Source organism: Coenobita brevimanus, chromosome 8 (genome assembly GCF_032717465.1).
Source record: "Coenobita brevimanus isolate Jiangsu-jjx chromosome 8, ASM3271746v2, whole genome shotgun sequence".
In the NCBI taxonomy this organism is placed as follows: Eukaryota; Metazoa; Arthropoda; class Malacostraca; order Decapoda; family Coenobitidae; genus Coenobita; species Coenobita brevimanus.
Genome location: NC_136961.1, coordinates 23839608 through 23860805, shown reverse-complemented (window position 1 = coordinate 23860805; position 21198 = coordinate 23839608). Strand labels below are relative to the sequence as shown.

The following is a 21198-nucleotide window of genomic DNA, read 5'->3' as shown; positions in this document are numbered from 1 at the left end:
TATGCACCTGTAAAATTCTGTGATGATATCTTGATCATTATTTTTTTATTCAAGAAAGAAGGAACCAAAGGCCAGGAGCCCGCAAACCGTTCCTTCCAAAAAAAAAAAAAAACAATACAAAAGACAGCCAAAATCAAGATCGTTCATTTCGAGATGCCTGGACACACCGCATTTGAAAGACTGGAGATCATAGGAAGTAGGAAATACAGACAGAGAGAGACAGCTCCAGAGTTGACCTTTTGCATAAATGAAGGACTGGGAGTAACGGTTAACTCTTGCAGATGTAATGGTGCTAACAGACACGAAGAACTTGACCTACTTCCACCAATTTTGAACTCGTTGGACATTTTCATTCCTACTACACACCTGCAAATCTTTGTGATGATATCTTGAGCAGCTGCGAAGTTATCGTGGTAACAGACACACAGAGCTTGACCTACTTTCACCATTTTCGAAATTGTGATCGATTTTTTTCCCTACTTCACATATGTAAAATTTTGTGATGATATCTTGAGCTGTTCCGAAGTTATTGTGCTAACAGACACGCAGACACACAGACAAATTGAAAACAATACCAGCCTCGCTCTTGTGGCTGGTAATGAAAGGATGAAAGAAGTGAAAATATTGTTTGGTACACTCATTGATTTCAGCTATATTGGTGTATGCTCCACAGGTTGGCCTTTTTGGTTAAAAAAAAAAAAAAAAAAAAAAAGATTCTGGGATGATGATATACAGTATATATTTTGTGGCATGGGGAATAATGAGATTGTAGTTTTGAGTGGGAATTTAAATGGTCATGTTGGTGAAGTAACTCAAGGATATTGAGGGGTGCATTGGGGATGCACAGATGGTACACGGAATGCAGATGGAGAAAGGATACCCGAATTTGAGGAGGCAATGAACATGACTGTGTGCAACATGCATTTTAGGAAAAGAGAAAGTAGGCTGACTACATATGAGTCTGGTGGTAATAGCATCCAGACTGACAACATTCTGGTTAGAAGGGCTAATAGGAGATTGTGGGCAGATATTAAAGTTATAAGGTGTGAAGAACGTGTGCAGTATCATATATCACTGGTATGTGACATGGTGCTGAAGAAGTGAGAAGAGTAGAATAGTGGCTGAATAGGAAATAAATGTTAATGAGTAGTACAGAGCTCTCAAGAACAATCTCTTGAGAGTTACTGATTCATTGTGTGGATGGACAAGGGGCTCTCTACGACATAAGGTAATATAGTGATGGGATGAGAGTGTAGAAGCTGCAAATATGAAGAAAAGAAGGCTTTTTCAGGAATGGAAAGGGGATAGTATCAGAGAGGAATACTTGGCTGCCAAGCGTTTAATCAGAAAGGAGGTATACAGGGCAAAATCTGAGTCACAGAGACTCTTACTGGATAACGTAAATAGTGCCAAAAGCAAGAATGTCGCATTTAGTGTGGCAAATCAGATGAAGAAGGAGAGCATGGGTACTACAGGTGAGCTGTGTGCGAATAATGATAAAGGAAAGATAAGGTAGTGGTGGACAGTGAGGATGTAAAAAATGCTTGGAGAGAGTGTTTTAACCGGCTGCTGAATGAAGAGTTTGACTGGAACAAGGAAGGTTTGGAGTCAGGGGATCTATTTTTTGATCCTTGGCCTTTGATTAATGCTGCTACTATAAGCAAGGCAATAGACAGGAAGCAGTTAGGGAAGTTAACAGGCGTGTTTGGGCTGCCTGCTGAAATGCTGAAGGCCTCAGGAGATGTAGGAGTAGGTGTAGTTACTGATTTGATAAATTTTAAGATTTATAAGTGTGTTGTCCCAGATGACTGGCTGAAGAGTGTGATCGTAAAAATGTATTAGGGGAAGGGTGATGCCCTGAAATGAAGAACTTAAAGAGGCATAAAACCTTGGGACCAGATAATGAATGTAATGGAGAAAGTCCTAGATAATATGATTTATTTTGTAATAACAACAGATGAAGGAAAAACGAATGAATAAATAAATGATCCATACACCGTATTACTAGTGTCCTCCATACAAAATCTATAACAGTTGGACTTGAACAGCTGTAGGTTGAATTTTTCGGGAAAACAACTCTTGGGAAGCGAGTTCCAAAGAGATACAGTTCGGGGAATAAAGATTTCTGATAGGTGGAAGTTCTGAAATATGTCAGTGTTACATTCCAGTCATTGATGACATTTCAGTCACTGATGAGATGCAGTTTGGGTTTATGCCAGGCAAAGGGACCACTGATGCCATACTGATTGTCTAAGCTTCAGGAAAAATATATAGCATAGAACAGCGAGTTGTACTTTTATTTTTTTGGTGATTTGCAAAAAAAAAACTTTGACAGAGCCCATAGGAAGGTGGTGAAGTAAGCAGTGAGAAAGCTTGGGATCGGGGAATGGCTGGTTAGAGTGGATATGGCTATGTATATGATTGCTCGTACGCAGGTGAGATTAGAGTGATGAGTTTTCGGTGAATGTTAGCATATGTTAAAGGTCAGTCTTGAGCCCCTTATTGTTTTTCATTGTGCATGAGGATTTCTCATGTGACTTCAGAAATGGAGTTCCATGGGAGATGTTGTATGCTGATGGCTTTGATGTTGACTCCAGAGAATGAAAGGGAGACAAAGGAAATTTAGGAAATTGAGAGACAGAATGGAGCACGAGGGTTTGAGAGTAAATGGAGATAAAGCAAAAGTGATGATATGTAGGGCTGCTGGCTGTGCTGTCAAAGGAAGGGGAGCGTTGCCACAAGGTTGTGGAAAGTAACTCCATCTTGTGTAGTGTTTGTGATTAGTGGATGCATAACAGATGTAGCGGTATTGGTGGAAGGTTGTGAAATAACGCTGACTTCATGTATGAGGTATGTCGGGGAGAGCATGTAGAGATTGGCAGGCATCAAAGGATTGATATTGCTGGACAGTCACTTGAGTTTTGGAATAGTTTTGTTACTTGAGGGACATGTTATGAGCTAGAGGTGGAGCTGGAGTAGGGTAAGGAGTGGTTAGATGAAGTTCAGGGAGTTCTTGCCTCTCCAAACATGAGAGAACTCTTCCTTCGTGCTAAGGGATCCTTGTATGCGGCATGTTCAAGGAATGTAGTGCTTTATGGTAGTAAGACCTGGGCAGTAAAGGAAGAGGATATTTTTAGGCTCAAAAGTCCTGAAAGGACGATTATTAGATGGATATGTTGTGTGTCCTTGAATGCAAGGTCTAGGGGGGGGGGGCAAGGATTTCGACTGAACAGCTGAGAGGAAATATGGAACTTAAATGTATTGGAGTTGTGATGAGGAGCGGTAGACCGAGATGGTTGATAGGGTGGAGGATGACAGTTTTAGGCAAAGGTGACAAGTGTGAACATCGTTTGTATGGTTGTAAGAGGCAGACCAAAAAAGACCTGGGACAGGGTCATAGTGTGACCTTAGACATAAGGAGCTGAACAGCCAGGCTGCCAGAGATCGAGCAGCGTGGAGAGCCACCATTAGGTGACCAAGCCCACAGCATACAAGCAGGACGAAACCGTTATATACGATGCAGTTAAACGATACGATTCTTATCCCACAATCAATTTTCTTCAGACTATCATAACTTACCAAAAAATGAAACAACAGGACGTAATATTTCAAATTATATTAAGAAAATCGACCCAAATGAATCAATTGGTCTAGACCAAACATCTTGTGTGTTCCACCAATGCTTAAATTAGTTAATATTTCCTATAAATATATTTAAAAATCTGAATGTTTAGTACCAGCTCAACGGAGGCTCGCTCAAATATCATCTGTTGCTAATAAGGCGGTAAAAACGTTGAAGACATTACCTCTCAGCTGGACTAACAACAGTACTAGGCAAATTATGGGAAACATTGATTAGAGATTATTTCATTTTCTTCCTTAACAAGCTTAGTCTTACTGAAAGGTAGCCAGCATAGACTCCAAAATAAGACATCATACGTTACAAATCGGCTAATTATAAATATATATATATATATATATATATATATATATATATATATATATATACGATATTTGGGAAGCAAAACTACTATGGGACGGCATCTAACTAGATGTCCAGAAAGTCTATATGACAAATTATGTTCGTGAATTGCTGATTGGCTAACCAATCGCAAGCAACGTGTGGTAATAAACAGGGAGTCATCAGACTGGGTAGATGTAACTAGCGAAGTTCGTAAAGGGTCAGCTCTAGAACCTGTTCTTTTCACTCTAAAAAATGAGTTCGTTTTGAAAAGTAGCGAAATTTGCAGATGACACGAAGATTGGAGGCAGAGTAATTAAGAATGCGGACCGTGAATCTATAAAAAATAACCTGGATAAGTTAAGAAATTGGAGTGAGAAATGGAAGATGAAAATTTATGTAGATAAATGCAAGGTCTTTGCCGACAAAACCATTAAATAATGACCATTGTATGTTCGATACGCCACTGACGGAAGAAAATGGCGAGAAGTATTAAGCAGTTCTTATCACTAACGACCTCAAGATCTCTAAAACACTGTACACCGGTTAGAAACAAAAGAAACAGAATGGTCGGCATTATCGCAAGAAACTTCGATCATAAAATGCCCGATGTAATTTCGAAACTATATTCGTCTCTTATTATTACCGTAGACTTCACGTAGAATACTGTATGTGGTACTGGTCCCCAAAGCTTGTAATCGAGATATACAAACTTCAGAGAGTGCAGAGCTATACAAACTTGAGATAGTGCAGAGCTGAGCCACAAAAATTATTTCATCGCTGCAAAACTTACCTCCCATCCCCGAATTGCGACTGAAGAAACTAAGTATGTTTTCTTTAAAAAGATAATAAAACACGACCCAAAGGAGATCTGTTTCTTGTACTGAAAATTCTTAAACTCAGATAAGTTAAATATGATAATCTGTTCGAAATACAGAATGATACTATGACTAGATACTCATATAATGGAATCAATCTCAAAAACAAGAGATAAGTAAGTGATATGAGCATAGGGAAAAAGTACTTTAATATTAGCTAAGTGCAACAATGGCATAAACTACCAGCAACAGTAGTTAGTGCAAAAAGTAACGACACTTTTAAAATTCAGCTAGACAAATACTTCGACACGGCTATAACTGAGTGTTGTTTGTTTCCAGGTTGAAGCGTATGCTGACGAGGGTGAGTTTGCTAAATAATAAGAACATTCGGTGATTGTGTACGCTCTTACTTTTGCAGATCTGTAGATTAGAGATTACACTGTGGATAATTGTGGCTCTTCTGGCCGTTCTATAAAACCTTCTCTTTGTGTTTTTTTAAACATCGCTTTTTTTTTTTTTTTCTTGCAACCAATTTTGTTGGATGATGTGGTGGGTGGGGTAGATCCTTCCTCTTTCCTATTCATTTTATCCTCTTCTCTGCGCGTAGCGCAGATCTTAGCAGAATTAACTTCTTCTCCAAAGGAAAACCTCGTCATGGGCCATTAAGTCTTCTTCTATCTGTACTTCCTATTTACAGTATTCTTTTTATATTATCCGTATCAGCGTTTAGAGTAGTTTCAAACCTTTCTGCTCACAAACATATAATACTCAGAAGCAGCGCACAACATTACTACTGTAAGTACCAACGCCAAGCAACAGAGGATCATCAGCATACATCATATCTGAAATACTCCATGCCTATCGGTTTATCAGCAGCATCAGAAAGGAGAAAACAGAAGATTCGCATATACAAGAACTGGAAGCTTTTATATTATAATTCAGCCATTTCATCATTAGTATTAGTTGCACGAAAATATAGAATATTTGCAGAATCTGCAACAAGAATTATCTCCACATCAGTGTCATCCAGGACGTCCCAAAGAGTCTGGTAGGGAGGATCGATGTGCCTAACTACCAGGAGGGATGTGAGGTTGCCGGTATTACTGTGTTAGCACCACCATCATCATCATCCACATCCCCAGCACCATTCACTCCAAACACTGCCACCCAGTGGTTTTCGTCACGTCTGTTTCAAGAGACTAATGTACAGTTTTTATCGTCATTTTAGAAATCTTCATCATCCTATTATCACTTTAGAAATGAGGTGGGTTATGACGAAAACAAAAGGGACAACACAACACACCTTTCATTAACTATACAGGCTATTTCAAAATATTGTACTTGATAAATTGTACTGTTTAGAAGTCTGTGCCTCGTTCTGTGTGTGTGTGTGTGTGTGTGTGTGTGTGTGTGTGTGTGTGTGTGTGTGTGTGTGTGTGTGTGTGTGTGTGTGTGTGTGTGTGTGTGTGTGTGTGTGTGTGTGTGTGTGTGTGTGTGTGTGTGTGTGTGTGTGTGTGTGTGTGTGTGTGTGTGTGTGTAGGGGGAGGGGCGAGTTTGTAAGTCCTTATCCTACTCCTGAGAGAGACTACACTGAGTCAAGCTTGGGTATGTGGGTGGGTGGGTAGTAGAAAAATAGGTTCGTGATGTAAATAGGCCCATGGTGAGAAGAAGTCCCTGTGGGAAGATAGGTCTAGGGGAATATATATCCTTGAGGAACTGGGCCAAGTAGGAATGTAACTCCAATGGACTAAACAGGTTCATAAAGGAAAGATGTGCATGGGAGATAATAAGTCCATGTGGGGATTTGGTGTTTCTTCTTGAGGAGAAAATAGGTCTATCGGGTTATTAGACTCAACGGAGAAAATAGGCCGAAGGGAGTCAAATCCAACCAAGTTAGAAAATTAATCAATGAGTACAATACGGCTAAGGAGGAAAACAGACCCATGGAAGGATAATATATTGATGGAGAAAATCGTTCCATGGTGGAAAATAACCCCAATGTGAACAGTATGTCCGTGAGGGAAAACAGGATCATGGGGAAAAAGACTAAGGCCTTGGGGGAAAATTGGTCCATATGGATAATATGAGCATGAGCAAAATGGTCCCAAGGGAACAACAGATCCATAGGGTAAAGCACACCCACAGGGAAAAGAGATCGATGTGGAAATAGACACTACTTTGGATACTTGTCTCTAGCAAAAAAAATATAAATAAAAATAAAAATAAATAAAAAAAAAGAGGTGGATGGGTGGGTTTGTGGCTGACACCTCGGGGTGTAGTTGGTGACGGGTTTATGTACAGTATAAGTATCTACTGAAATACAGTGCACGTAGATGCCTGGCCTGCAACCGTGTGCGATCACTTCTTTGGAAATATATCATCAAACATCACATTAACCTTTACAATTTTATGCTTAATCCCACAAAAGAAAAAATATCACATTCAATATTGTATGTTTCAACTTTCAAGTACAACGGTAACATATGTATTTAATGTTACTACTAGTGCATCCAGATAATGCTGTCAAGATTTAACGAGGTTTTAACTTAAAGTATTGATACGTAAATAAAAAATCCGAAGAAAAGTACAGTTCATTTGACTCCATGCCTGTATTTGTATCAGTGCTGCCAGTGGCCAGATCCCCTGAGATGTGAACCTTGAACCACAGTGTATTAGCAGGATTCGAAACATTCACTTTTAGAGTTGGTGAGAGGAGGGTGGCAATTTACAGTTTGTTTGGGCAAAGGATGAGTGTGTGTGTAGAGATGAATCAATGATGTGGTTTTGGACCTGAGAGAGAGAGCAAAGTAAGATGCAGTCACGTAAGTGCTGAGGGAGTAATTTGAGTATAGCATTATAGCAATGAGAAAACGAGAGATTTTCTACAAGCAGCAAAATTAAGGTATTAATTGCATATATCAGTGCTATTATATATATTGATGGTATTCCACAATTGTGCTTAAGAGGTAGAGCATTTTTTTTTCTTTTTTCCTCATTTGTTTTTCAAATTCCAAAACTTAAATTATTTCCCTGCCGGTTTTTGCAGGATTGCATGGTGGTCGGGGGAGAAACATCCACTTTTCTCTCTTTTCCTCACAAACGTTTTGATCCTAGTAGAATTAGTTGTTTTTAATTTGTAAACAGTTAACTTTGTTATGGGCCAATGGGCTTCCTGTAATCTCTACTTCCATTGCACTCCTATCCTACTTCTCTCTCTCTCTCTCTCTCTCTCTCTCTCTCTCTCTCTCTCTCTCTCGCTTCATCCTCACTTCGCATCCCTACCCTCGCACATTCTTTTCTCCAACACCTAATCCCGCTGTTTCCTTTCCATCCTTCCTTCTCCTCGCTTATTCTTACTAGTCCCACACTCTTTTTTCTAAAATTGCCATATACTAGTATAAAGGCATATTTTGTTCCCTCCATACTGATGCCTAAAAAGAGCTCAGGTCGGGTCGAAACTCCTGGTAATTTCTTACATCTCTAGCCATAACTTATGGGTAACTGTCTCTTCACCACGAAATTTTGGGTAACAACTCTCCACCATTAACTTACGGGTCACAGTTCTACATCACGAACTTATGGTTAACTCTCTATATCAATAACTTATAGATAAGTCTCATGATTAATGTATGGATAACTTTCACCATCGCTACCTCTCTCCATCATTAGGGTTTTGTAACTCTCTTCATCCCTAATTTATAAGTGACCCATTCTCCATCACATTCTTAGGATCTCTTCAAGAAAAACTTATGGGAAACTCACTAACATACGAGTGACTCTTAATTCATCACAAACTTAGGGTGGTATGGTCACAAATTCATGGATAAAACACCAACTTATAAGTGACTTTCTCCAACACAGACTCAAGATCTCTTCATAAATAACTTAAGAGTAACTCGCCAAGCTATAGGTGACTTTCTCCATCACAAGCTTAGGGTCTCGTCGTCACTAACTTATAGGAAACTGCAAATCATGTAGTCTCTCCATCACTACCTTAAGGGCAACTCTCCATTACTAACTTAGGGATAATTCTCTTAAGGGTAACACTCTGTCAATGGCTTACGGTTAGCCTGGACTCATTCAAGGCACCGGATTCACTAATAGTTATTCGACCAGGGTCACTTTCATTACACAGATTTTAGTGTGCAGAAGGAAAAAAACATATATGGAGTTTCTGCCACTGCCTTTACTGTCGTTGCAAATACAGGTCGTAGCTCATGGTATGTTAGTCCCTAACAGCACTACGACGCCGTATTATCTGTAGTACAAAAACAGCTGTTACTCTCTCTCTCTCTCTCTCTCTCTCTCTCTCTCTCTCTCTCTCTCTCTCTCTCCTGTATGTATGTGTGTGTGTGTGTGTGTGTGTGTGTGTGTGTGTGTATGTGTGTGTGTGTAAACCTGCCAGGCATCCTACTGGTGGAGGCTGGTGTCCTGGTGGGTAGGCTTGTGGGCCTATGAGTGAGATTGGTGGGTGGGTGGGATGGGCAGGTTGAGAGGGATGGATGGATAGTGAAGGGTGTCCAGGGTGGGTGGGCAGTTGTATGGAGTGCGTGGGGTGGGTTAGTAAGCAAGCAGGGTGAGTGAGGTGGGTGTGGAACATTTATTGAGTTGGTGATCGGGGCTGGTTGGGTGGGTGGGGTGGTTGTGCAGGGACTAGCATGGTATGGGTGGCTCTGCAGGGAATGGGCTGAACTGGGTGAGTGAGGAATCGCGTGGACTGTGTGGGTGGGTAGGTGTGTGGGCAGGGTGGGTTGGTGGGTACGTTAGTGGGTGTTTAGTGAGGAAACTAGCCCGGGTAAATTAAGTTACGGGGAAGTGAATAGGCCCATGATCCATATGGGAAAATAGGTCCATGGTGAATGTCCCTAGGGAAATGGGGAGGCGGTGGCTCAATCGGTAGAGAGGCGGCCTGCAGTCCTAATGGACCCAGGATCGAATCCTGGCTGGGGCAGGGAATAGTTTATGGATCTGAATCTCCTAAGAGCAGACTTTCCTGATCTGCCAGATGACCCGCCGACATGTAAAAATTCCCCTGCTAATACCAATACACCAGTCTTGTAAACACAGCCCTAGCATGTATTTAATATGGACGGTGGGTGTTAGCGCCGAAGTGGTGACATGTGGAGGTGTAGGAGGACTACTGGGCCTCGGGATAGGTCACTGTCCCCGAGAAATAGGCCCTGCAGCCTTTCCCCAGAGTCGGACACGTAAGAAAAAAAAAAAGTAAGATCATAGGTCCAACGGGCAGTTATCTCCACAGGGTAAATAGATCCATGAGAGTAAATTAGTTCATGTGGAGATTCAGTGAGTTTCCATGACAGAAAAAAGATCCAAGAGTTTAAAATTGGTCTGTGGGTAAAATAGGTTCTAGTGAGGTAGCTTGTCAATGGGAAGAATAGGTTCAAAGTTGGCCCAATGGGGAAAATAGTCCCACTGTAAAAGTAGGTCCAAGGTGGCAACTAGGTCCATAGTGAAAAATACGTCCATTGCAAAAAGAGACCATGGTAGACAATTAGTCCAAGGGGAAAACATATTCAAAGGAGGAATAGGTCCTTGTAGGAAAAATAGGATGACAAAAAATAATCCGAGTGAAAATAGGGTAAAGTAGGTCCATGTACTGAATCAGATTCAATGGGGAAAACATGTCCACGTAAAAAATGGGCTTAAGAGGAAAAATACCACCTTGGGGAAAGTGTCAAGGCAGGAACAGGTCTAAGGAGGAAAATAGGTGGTTAAGAGCTAACACCTAGAACGTGTACCCAGACAGGGGTTTTATGTGTTAATATACACAATTATTATTGTTACCACCACATCATTTTACACAGCTGTGAGTATACTGTATTTCCATTTGAAAGAGTTAGAAATAACCTTTGTTAACCTCTTGCGATGTGTCCTAATCTGGATAAACTTGTCCGGAGATAGCACGAACAGCATACAACAGAGTCCACCATCTTGAGGCGATTCTTTTTTTTTTTTTTTTTAATGGCTGTAGTCCAGTGCCAATTGATGCCTTTATTTCTTCTGTGGTCTCCCTGAGGATGGGATCTGTGTAGTCAGAAACGTCAGAGTAATAGCTAACTTACTACTTCAAACTTATGGGATATATTTTTCTATTTTCTTGTTATCAACCGACACATTTACTCAGCGTAAGAGAAACACTCTAAACAAGAGGGGTTACCAATAGGCTTCATTTACCTCTTCGCTCTCGAGATTCTCTCTTAAGCAGAATAATAATATCTCACTGCAGTGAGCCTGATTGTAATACGGTAGACGTCATCACATTCAAGGGAAATTCCCTCTTATGCCAATTCCAGTCATTTCTTTTATCCTTATAACAGTGTTCTCCAGACTATGGGGTGCGCCCTCCAGATGGGGCAAGTAGTATATGCAGCATGGGTGCAGCCTTATGGTAAAGGATTTGTGAAGTAACTAAAAACGTTTTAAGTTCTCCTGAGGACGATCTTGAGTATCACTTAAGTTTATCTTTTTCATTTTTTCATGAATGAGCTTAATCCTCTTTAGGTAATGTTTCAAATTTATGCAGTTCGCAAGTAAATCGACTGAGTCGGCACAAAAATACGATTCTTAAGGTAGCTAGAGGGGCATTCAGTGGAGAGCATCTCTCCGTCAAGGGCACCGTAATTTCCATAATACTGTTCCAATGGGTTAAGGATTTTCATCATGGAGCGGCCCTAATGAGAGAGAGCAGTGTTTGGGAACTCCCTGTACTGTTTTTTGCAGATGATACTGTGTTGTAAAGTGAAGACGAAGGGGAGCTGCAAGGCTTGGTGCATGAGTTTGGGAGAATGTGTAAGAAACGGAATCTAAAAGTGAATGTAGGGAAGAGTAAAGTTATGGTCTTCGAAAGAGGTGAAGTCAGTGAATGTACAATGAGGCTGGATGATGAGGAAATGGAAAATGTGAGTACGTTTAAGTACTTGGGTAGTGTGATGTGTAAGGATGGAAGTTTGGAGGGTGAAGTGCTTGAAAGGGTACAACAAGGAAGAAAGGTTGCTGGTTCCTTGAGAGCAGTGATAAGAAACAGGGAAGTGAGCACGGAAGTGAAAACGTTATTACATGACAGTATTGTGATACCAACTCTAACATATGGAAGTGAAGCTTGGACGTTGTTGGAGGGACAGAAGTCAAGAATGAGAGCAGTGGAAATGAGTTATTTGAGAGAAGCCTGTGGAGTCACATGGAGAGACAGACTGACAAATAAGGATGTGAAGGAGCGTTGTGGTGTAGATGTGGATGTGATAGGAAGCGTTAGGAGAAACACAATGAGGTGGTTTGGCCATGTGGAGAGGATGGAGAGTAAGAGACTGACGAAGAGAGTGTATGTGAGTGAGATGGAGGGGGAGAGAGGGAATGGAAAACCAAGGATGAGATGGAGGGATGGAGTGGAGAGGTATATGAGAGAAGGGGGTGTGAACTGGGAGCAGGGCAGTAAAATGGCATGGGACAGGGTGACGTGGAGGGGATTTGTTTGTGGCCACCCCGTATAAGGGATTAAGGCGTCTGGTAATAGATAGATAGATAGATAGATCATTGATTAGTGTTTCGGAAAAGGTGCTTTCCGGATCCAGAATCTGTAATATGATCCGGATTTGTCCCAAAGGTTAATTGATTGTTCCCTGGGACATGGGATATCTACCCACCAAATTTGATCCAAATCTCTCTTTTAGTTTTTGAGTAATCCTGCTAACAGACAAACAATCTAACAAACAAACAAACGGGTTAAAACATACTCTCCTTGTTGGAGAGAACAATATTACAGTGCATCCGAACATGTGTTGCCGTCAGCACACAGCGATCAAACGTTTTCAGTTCAATTATATCACGATCAGCTTATTGGGAGGTACTCATATTTTTTGTCCTCGCCGTTTTTTGTTCATTGTTTTGTTGAGGTTACTGATACAGATATTAAAAAAGTGCTATCACCCTATATTTTGCAGACAATAATTTTATGCAACACATTCACCAACTGAAACTGAGAAGTACGAGTATATAAACAATTCATTTCCAAAGAGACATTTAAAAAAATGAAAACTCATTATGTAATCACTCCTTTTATTATTATTACAGAAGTGATAAGTATAATAAAAAATTTAAAATAACGCACCGCTTCAGATTCCTTACGTAGATCTTGTAAACATTGTGATGGTGGTGGTGAGGGGGTGAGTGTTGTCAGAATATCTGGTAGTTAGGGCGTCTTCATGACTGAAAGAATGAAAACCAAACCCAAGTAAGTAATTGTTAAATTGGCCCGTCTTTGCACACACACACACACACACACACACACACACACACACACACACACACACACACACAAGCACAACACACACACACACACACACACACACACACACACACACACACACACACACACACACACAAGCACAACAGACACACACACACACACACACACACACACACACACACACACACACACACACACACTTCCGTCTAAGCCTACGGTTGTCATCAACACACACACACACACACACACACACACACACACACACACACACACACACACACACACACACACTCACACACACACACACACACACACACACACACACACACACACACACACACACACACACACACACACACACACACACACACACACACACACAAACACACGCGCGCGCACACACACACACACACACACACACACACACACACACACACACACACACACAAGCACAACAGACACATACACACACACACACACACACACACACACACACACACACACACACACTTCCGTCTAAGCCTACGGTTGTCATCAACACACACACACACACACACACACACACACACACACACACACACATACCTCTAAGCCTGGAGTTGTAATCCCCCCCCACACACACACACAGATGTACACACATGCGCCTGCATTCTTAACATATATAATTTAATGATTGTTCTTTATAATTTTAGGGAATGTTTGCAGTGTTTGGAATGGGATGTGCAGCTGGAGGCCTGATCTTTATACTGGAGTACATCGTGGCCCATATAAGGACGTTGTCTCAACAGCAGTGAACCAACAAGATTCTGCCAAAACCCCTCGACAGCCTATGGGAATCACAGCATTAATAAAGCTTTGAGCATGTTTCTTTTCAAATAATTGATTATGCTTTTGTGGACGCTACTTCTTTACATAATGTTCTAAAGTCTTAATTACTGGGACGGTAGAGTAAATGTAATCTAATTTTGATTTTCATAAAACATGTAATGGTGGAATATCTACATATACTGTAGAGTATGCATCACACTAGACATGTTCTATATAATTAGTTAGACATAATGTATGATATCGATTACAAACCAGCCATAACACAAACAAGAATGATTATCTCATCTCTCTCTCTCTCTCTCTCTCTCTCTCTCTCTCTCTCTCTCTCTCTCACACACACACACACACACACACACACACACACACACAGACAGACACACACACACACAATCTAGGCCACTGGTTCTTAAACTGGGAGCCACGGCCCCCCAGGGCGACACAGCAGGATATTAGGGGGGTCATGGCTGGCTGGTGTATTTAAGTAGTAAATTGGAGTGTGTCAGTGAAATAATACTTAGAGTCCTCTGGCCATTTCCCACAATATATATATGTGTGTTATCAGTGAGTCAACCTCGAATCTCTAAACTGACTGAAAGCAAACAGTTCTATCCATCCCAACGATAGGAAACAAAATATGTACTGTGACTGATAGCTGTAAGCATTAAAATAAATGGAGAATAGTACCGACACAGTTTTTTTTTCATCATTATTTACGAGAGGCTTGAAAGAAAACTGAAGGGGGGCCACGACAATGGTATCCCCACAAGTGGAAAATGAAATGAAAAAGTTTGAGAAGCACTGCTCAACGCTGACCTAAGCCCCCATGACTGAGCCTCAATTAACGTGAGGGATCTAAATCACTGTCAGGGAAGCTAGCATCATTTATTTACAAATATTTTCATCTAGGTGTCGTTACGCATGTTCACGTCTTTAGCCCTAAGTCGGATTTAGTGACGTATGCTAAGATTTTGTGACCCCCTTTCTATAACGATTTATTCTCCAAGTTTTAACTCAGTATCCTCAGATATGTTACTGCTTCCAACCATGTCAAAGCATACAAATCATACAAAAGGATACCGGCACAAAAGAAGGATTCTTTGCAATATGCTGACAAGTGGTGCCAGGCACAACAAACCTCGCCCGACAGCAGTTACTATATTTTCAACCGTTTTCAACTTCAAACCCTCTGAAAACCCGTAATTTTGTGTTTGACCTTTCAAGGTAACTCAAGGTCAATGGTCATGGTGCCAAATGAAAGCCCGTATGAACTTACATCTTGATTATTGTAAATATCTATATCTTCAACCAGTTACGAGTTACAGTTCCCATAATATCCGTGACCTTAAGTTTGACCTTTCAGTGTCACTGAAAGTCCAAGGTCATTGTATCAATTAATAACCCATATGGGACTTCATTTATACTGATAATAGTAAATATCTCCATCTTCAGCCAGCTTCTAGTTGCTCTCTGAATAACCATGACCTTGAATTTGACCTTTCAAGGTCACTTAAGGTCAAAGATCATGGTACCAATTAAAAGCCAATATCTGCAACAGGTTTCGAGCTATAGCTCCCTGAATATCCATGACCTTGAGTTTGACCTTTCAAGGTCTCTCAAGGCCGAAGGTCTTGGTGCCAAATGAAAGCCCATGTGGGAGTTCGTGTATGCTGATGATAGTAAATATATATTCAGCGAGTATGAAGTTAGAGTCCTCTGAAAAACCGTGAACTTGATTTTGACCTTCCAGGGTCACTCGATTACTTCCAATATTTAATCACTTTTGGGGGGACCAGTGTCCTCATATCCTGAAAGTTTTATGTAATTTCGTTCAGCCGTTTTTCCGTAATATTGCAAGCAAGCAAAGAAATTTGACAAAAAACATTACTTCACTGGATTGTGTCCAGACGAGATGAAAATATCTACGCCACCTGGCGTAGAGGTTTTACTCAGGTCAGTTCAGGTTCATCCAATGTAGGTCAGGTGCAGCTGTATCCATTCGTCAGTTCAGGCAACTTCAGGTACATAAACACACACAGGAACCATAACTCTCTCTCCCTCTCTCAGCTTCGCAACATCATCTGGTGTTAGTTGGAATGGAATACTAGTCTTGTTCCGACAGTGAGAGGGTTTACGTTACCAGTATTAACACAATCTGGCCTTTATTATGCCATTAATAAAAAAAAAAATGAACGAAAAAGAATAAAAAGAAAAAAATGTCGGGCGTTGGCTTATTTACAGTAGAATACTAGAAGTGTTTTGACCATTAGAGTATAAGGCAACGTTGGCTGATATGCAACAGACTACTAGAAGTGTTTTGGCCATTAGAGTATAAAGCAACTTCCCGATACAAAACATATCGGTACTTGTATTATATTGCGGGTAGGAATACATATTATTTGATTACGGTGTATGGTTAACTAGGCTCTAGTGCCTTGCGCAAAATCATAAAGTTTGTTTCATTGTACCGCTTTTTATGTACTGAATGCATTCTGGCGTAACAAAAGCTGTGCAGGTGATGCGACAGACAGGAACGGGTGGATCGAAATGAGGGGAAAGTTTCATGAAAAACCACACTTGCATTGCGAATGATATATCTGTTAGAATTACGAGCGCGCACGTGCGTATGTGTGTGTGTGTGTGTGTGTGTGTGTGTGTGTGTGTGTGTGTGTGTGTGTGTGTGTGTGTTTTATGTGAGGAAGAAGGAACCAAAGGCAATGAGCCCGCAAACTGTTCCTTCCAAGAGAAAAACAAAATACAAGAGAGAGCTAAATTCAAGATCCATTCATTTCGAGATGCCTGGACACACTGCGTTTAATAGACTGGAGATCATAGGAAGCAGGAAATACAGAGGGAGACAGTTCCACAGTTGACCTGTTGCATAGATGAAGGACTGGGAGTAACGGATAACTCTTACAATAGAGAGTTGGACAGAAAAGGGGTGAGAATTTCCTGCTAGATGGGTGCTAAGCACCAGTGGTAGAGGTGGAGGAATGCATGCAGACAGTTCAGAGGAACAGTGACCATTGAAGTAGCGATAGAAAAGAGATAAAGATGCAACAGTGCGGCGAAGAGACAGAGGTTGAAGGGAGTCAGTAAAAGGGGGAGAGTTAATGAGACGAAAAGCCTGTGACTCCACCCTATTGAGAAGAGCTGTATGTGGGGAGCCTCCCCACACATGAGAGTTGTACTTCACGCAGGGGTGGATAAAACCCCTGTATAGAGTCAACAATTGTGCAGGGGTAAAGAAGGAACGGAGTCGGCTTAGCACACCCAATCTCTTGGAAGCCGATTTTACAAGAGATGTAATATGATCTTTCCAAGATATGTCCCGAGTAAATGAAACCCCAAGCATGTTCAAGGATGATGCAGGAGTAAGCTGAATATTATTAAACATTAGTGGATATACCTGTTGAAGATTTTGTCGGGTTGATAGGTGCAAAAACTGAGTTTTTTTGCATTAAAAACAACCATATTATTTTTACCCGAGTCAGAGATACGAGCCAAGTCAGACATTAGGTGTGCCATAGCCTCATCCCTTGTTTGCTGAAGTAACTGCTGAGGTGGATGTTGTGGGAATCGAATGGAAAGGTGAAGGGTGGAGTCATCACCATATGAGTGGATAGGGTTAGATGTACAGCTTAGAAGGTCATTGATGAATAAAAGGAAGAGAGTTGGTGATAGGATAGAGCCCTGAGGAACACCACTGGTAATAGATCTAGGAGAAGAACTATGGCCGTCTACAACAGCGGCTATAGAACGACCAGAAAGGAAGCTAGAGATAAAGGCACAGATAGAAGGATAGAAACAGTAAGAGGGCAGTTTGGAAATTAAAGCTTTATGCCACACTCGATCGAAAGCCTTTATTATGTCAAGTGCAATGGCAAAGCTTTCGCCAAAGTCCTGAAAGGAGGATGACCAGGAGTCTGAAATGTAGGTGAGAAGATCGCCAGCGGAGCGTCCCTGACGGAACCCATACTGACGATCAGAAAGAAGATTGTGATAGGAAAGATGCTTTAAAATTTTTCTATTAAGAAGAGACTCGAGAACTTTTGAGATACAAGATGTTAAAGCAATTGGACGATAGTTAGAGGGCTTGGAATGGTCACCTTTCTTTGGGACTGGCTGAATGAGAGCAAACTTCCAGCAAGAAAGAAAGGTACATGTTGATAGACAAAGGCGAAAGAGTTTGCCTAGGCAGGGTGTAAGCACAGAAGCACAGTTCTTGAGAACAACAGGAGGGACTCCATCAGGCCCATATGCCTTATTAGTATTGAGGCCTGTGTTGGCAGAAAATACATCAGCTGAAGAAATTTTAATGTTAGCCATGGGGAAGTCAGAGGGGGGAAGTGTGTGTGTGTATGTGTGTGTGTGTGTGTGTGTGTGTGTGTGTGTGTGTGTGTGTGTGTGTGTGTGTATGTGTGTGTGTGTGTGTGTGTGTGTGTGGGTGGGTGGGTGGGTGTGTGTGGGTGGGTGTGGGTGTGTGTGTGGGTGGGTTTGTGGGTGTGGGTGTGTGTGGGTGGGTGTGTGTGTGTAAATAACTGGACCTGAATGACCAGATTTGAGTCTACGTAAGCTTAACCTGACTAAAGTGAACCTGAACGGATTTGAATGAGCCAAACTGAATGAATAGTTTTCAGTGAAATGTCTTCGATTCCAGAAGAGCCTAACCTCCACTAAGTGTATCTGCAATAAACACGCTTCTCCCATATCTACCCAATCCTCTAATTTAAAGGATACCTGGTATGCTCAGCCCTGCTTGAACGCCTTTAGCTACCTTTGGATATGTCTTTTTCGATCAGTCTTCTCTTCGCCTTATGGCCTCCAGTCATTCAAGCGCAATGTGACAAAATATTTCGTAATGAATGGATCTTAATTTTGCAACTCCTAGTATTAAATCTTTATTAGAATTAAATTCTCGTAGGCTGTCATCCTTTCGCTTATTTCTTTTGCATCTTGAAATCCAATGAATATAAACCGTATTTGCTCTACAATTAGAGAAACTAATTAGTTGAATGAAAGGAGACAGAAACAGTGTAATTAATGAAATCTGGTAGGAACCCAAATATGGACAACACTTGGACTTTGTGAATACAGTCATGGTGGTAGGTAGTGGATACCATCATCCACTCATTTAATGTAGGGCTACCTACTTGTTTCGACATCTTTATCATAATATTTCTTTTCTGTATCTTTACACCTCTTCTCTTACATCTCCCATCCTTGCTGCTATTTTTCATTATTCCTCTTTCCATTTCAGGTGGCTTTTCACCGAGTGTCTAGCCTAATGGTTTCCTGTAACCCTGGAAGATAATTACAATGCTGAGTGATAAACATTTGAGAAAATGGCAAGGTAATGTGGAACCTATCATGGTGCCCCTGATAACTGGGTGGAGAGACACAAATGCGACTTGCATCCAGGAACTCTGCTGAGAGAACATCGGTTCTCTGCAAGAAGAACCTTAAAGCTCGGGGTTTGCTTACCTGAGGTTGATGGATCAGCAACATCGACTAAAATGGTCATCCCAGTCGGGTGAATAAAAACAAAGAAACATGGGGATGGATTAGTTTAACCCCTTAACTGCGGGGAGTCACTTTCATGACGCTTGGGAGCAAGGGATCATACCGCGGGGAGTCACTTTTGTGATTCTGTGTTATTTTGAATTCGCCTGGGCTTTCAAGTGGTGGCTTGTATCAACTATCAGTACTGCCAATGTCCAACACTAGTCAGCACTCCTAATCTCATCTGTACTCCCATCCATTGTTGACAATTTAGCCAATTCTCCCCGTTCTTGACTCCCCTCCCTACCTCCCTGCCATTACCCTATCCTCTCGCCTGCCCGGCCATGCAACGCTAAGTATATGTTCCCCGGAATTTTCCACTGATTTCATCCATTGAAATCAGCCCTATGCCCTATTCTTATACCAACTAATATATACAAAAAAGAAATAAGGTAAGTGATAGTGCCATACACCTGGAACTGGCTAATTATCACCTGACAACACCTCATGTGCACTCGTTTGCTAATTTTTGCCGTTTATTTCCCCTTGAAATATGCCGTATAATCTATTCTCGTAATAAAAATATATATAAGAAAGGAAGGGAGAAGCCTGAGTGATATTTACATTCACCTGGAACTGCCTAATTTATTATGTATTGTCGAGATTTTCTGCCAATCATTTCATAGCCTATATATTAGCAGCTGTCACCACGCTGGCATTGGCAGCATTGCACTCCCCCTAGGAGGCTAGGCCACCACACTGTATTCAGTTTACTGTCTTCTTTCAAGGTGAAACCATGTCGGATTCGTGCCTGTCCGATTCCGCCGCTTTTTAACCCCGTGCAAAGGGCCCTGTGACCTCTACCCCCTACTAAACCTCGTGTGGAAAGTGGTAAAGGGCTAAGTAACTGCTATGGAACGTCAACTGGCTATTTTATCAATGAAAATGATAGACAGTGACTACGATCTTTCTGGTGAGTAAAACAGTATAAGTGGAAATGTAAATAATGTGTAAATAATGTGTAAACAGCAAGTGAAAGCAATGAAGTAAATATAAAGGAACAGTGGAAAATAGTTTTATAAGTTACTGCAGGTGACAGTGCGTAACACAGTGTAAATAAAATAGAAATGTAAATAATGTAAATAAAATAGAGAATGTAAATAGAAATGTAAATGAGTAGTAATATAAGAATATGAGTATGTATACTAGGAGTAATGAAAGTGTAAGCTTCACTCTAGCATGTATGAATACTATGAGTTATGAAAGTGGAAGTGAAAGTGACAGATTCACTCTCAACGCTAGTATACAGGACGAGAAAGTGAATGCTACGTATTTTACTGAAAGAGAAATTGAATGCCTACAGTGACAATAAACTACTATTACTGAAAGAAACTTATGGATAAAGACTGTGGATATATATAAGTGCTATATAGTAATATAAATATAAAGTGTGAGTGTTTTTATGAATAATAAATGACAGAACACCAGCGGCAAACCAGCGCAAGTGGGATGGCCATATGCGCTCGTAATTTTCATTGCTTTCACAGTTTTTTTTTTTTTTTTTTTTGAGTATGGATTCCAATCTATTTGAGAATCATAGAATAGTGTTTCTAGTGATAGTATCAGGTTGTGGTAATCATAATATGGGTTGTCGGGAAGTGTAAACTGGAGATTTCATTACCCAACTTCGGAGGTCTCCACAAGTCCTACGGTACTCGACGAAGGCTCAACAAATATTCCTGGAGAAAGCTGAAGGTATGTGCCATATGCATATGTAATATCTAGGACTAATAACTGATTTTTGGCAAATATTTGTAGAGAGTCTGTAG

General features: G+C 41.0%; 1 protein-coding gene across 1 annotated transcript in view; it reads left to right on the top strand.

Moving 5' to 3' along the window:
- The window catches only part of LOC145407066 (uncharacterized), a 30611-nt gene extending 16756 nt beyond the window's left edge, over positions 1-13855 (top strand). Inside the window, exon 8 of the mRNA XM_080278091.1 lies at positions 13735-13855. Coding sequence (XP_080134217.1) covers positions 13735-13836 — 102 coding nt within the window. The 3' untranslated portion in view covers positions 13837-13855. The remainder of the gene's footprint in view (positions 1-13734) is intronic.
- The last annotated feature ends 7343 nt before the right edge of the window (positions 13856-21198 follow it).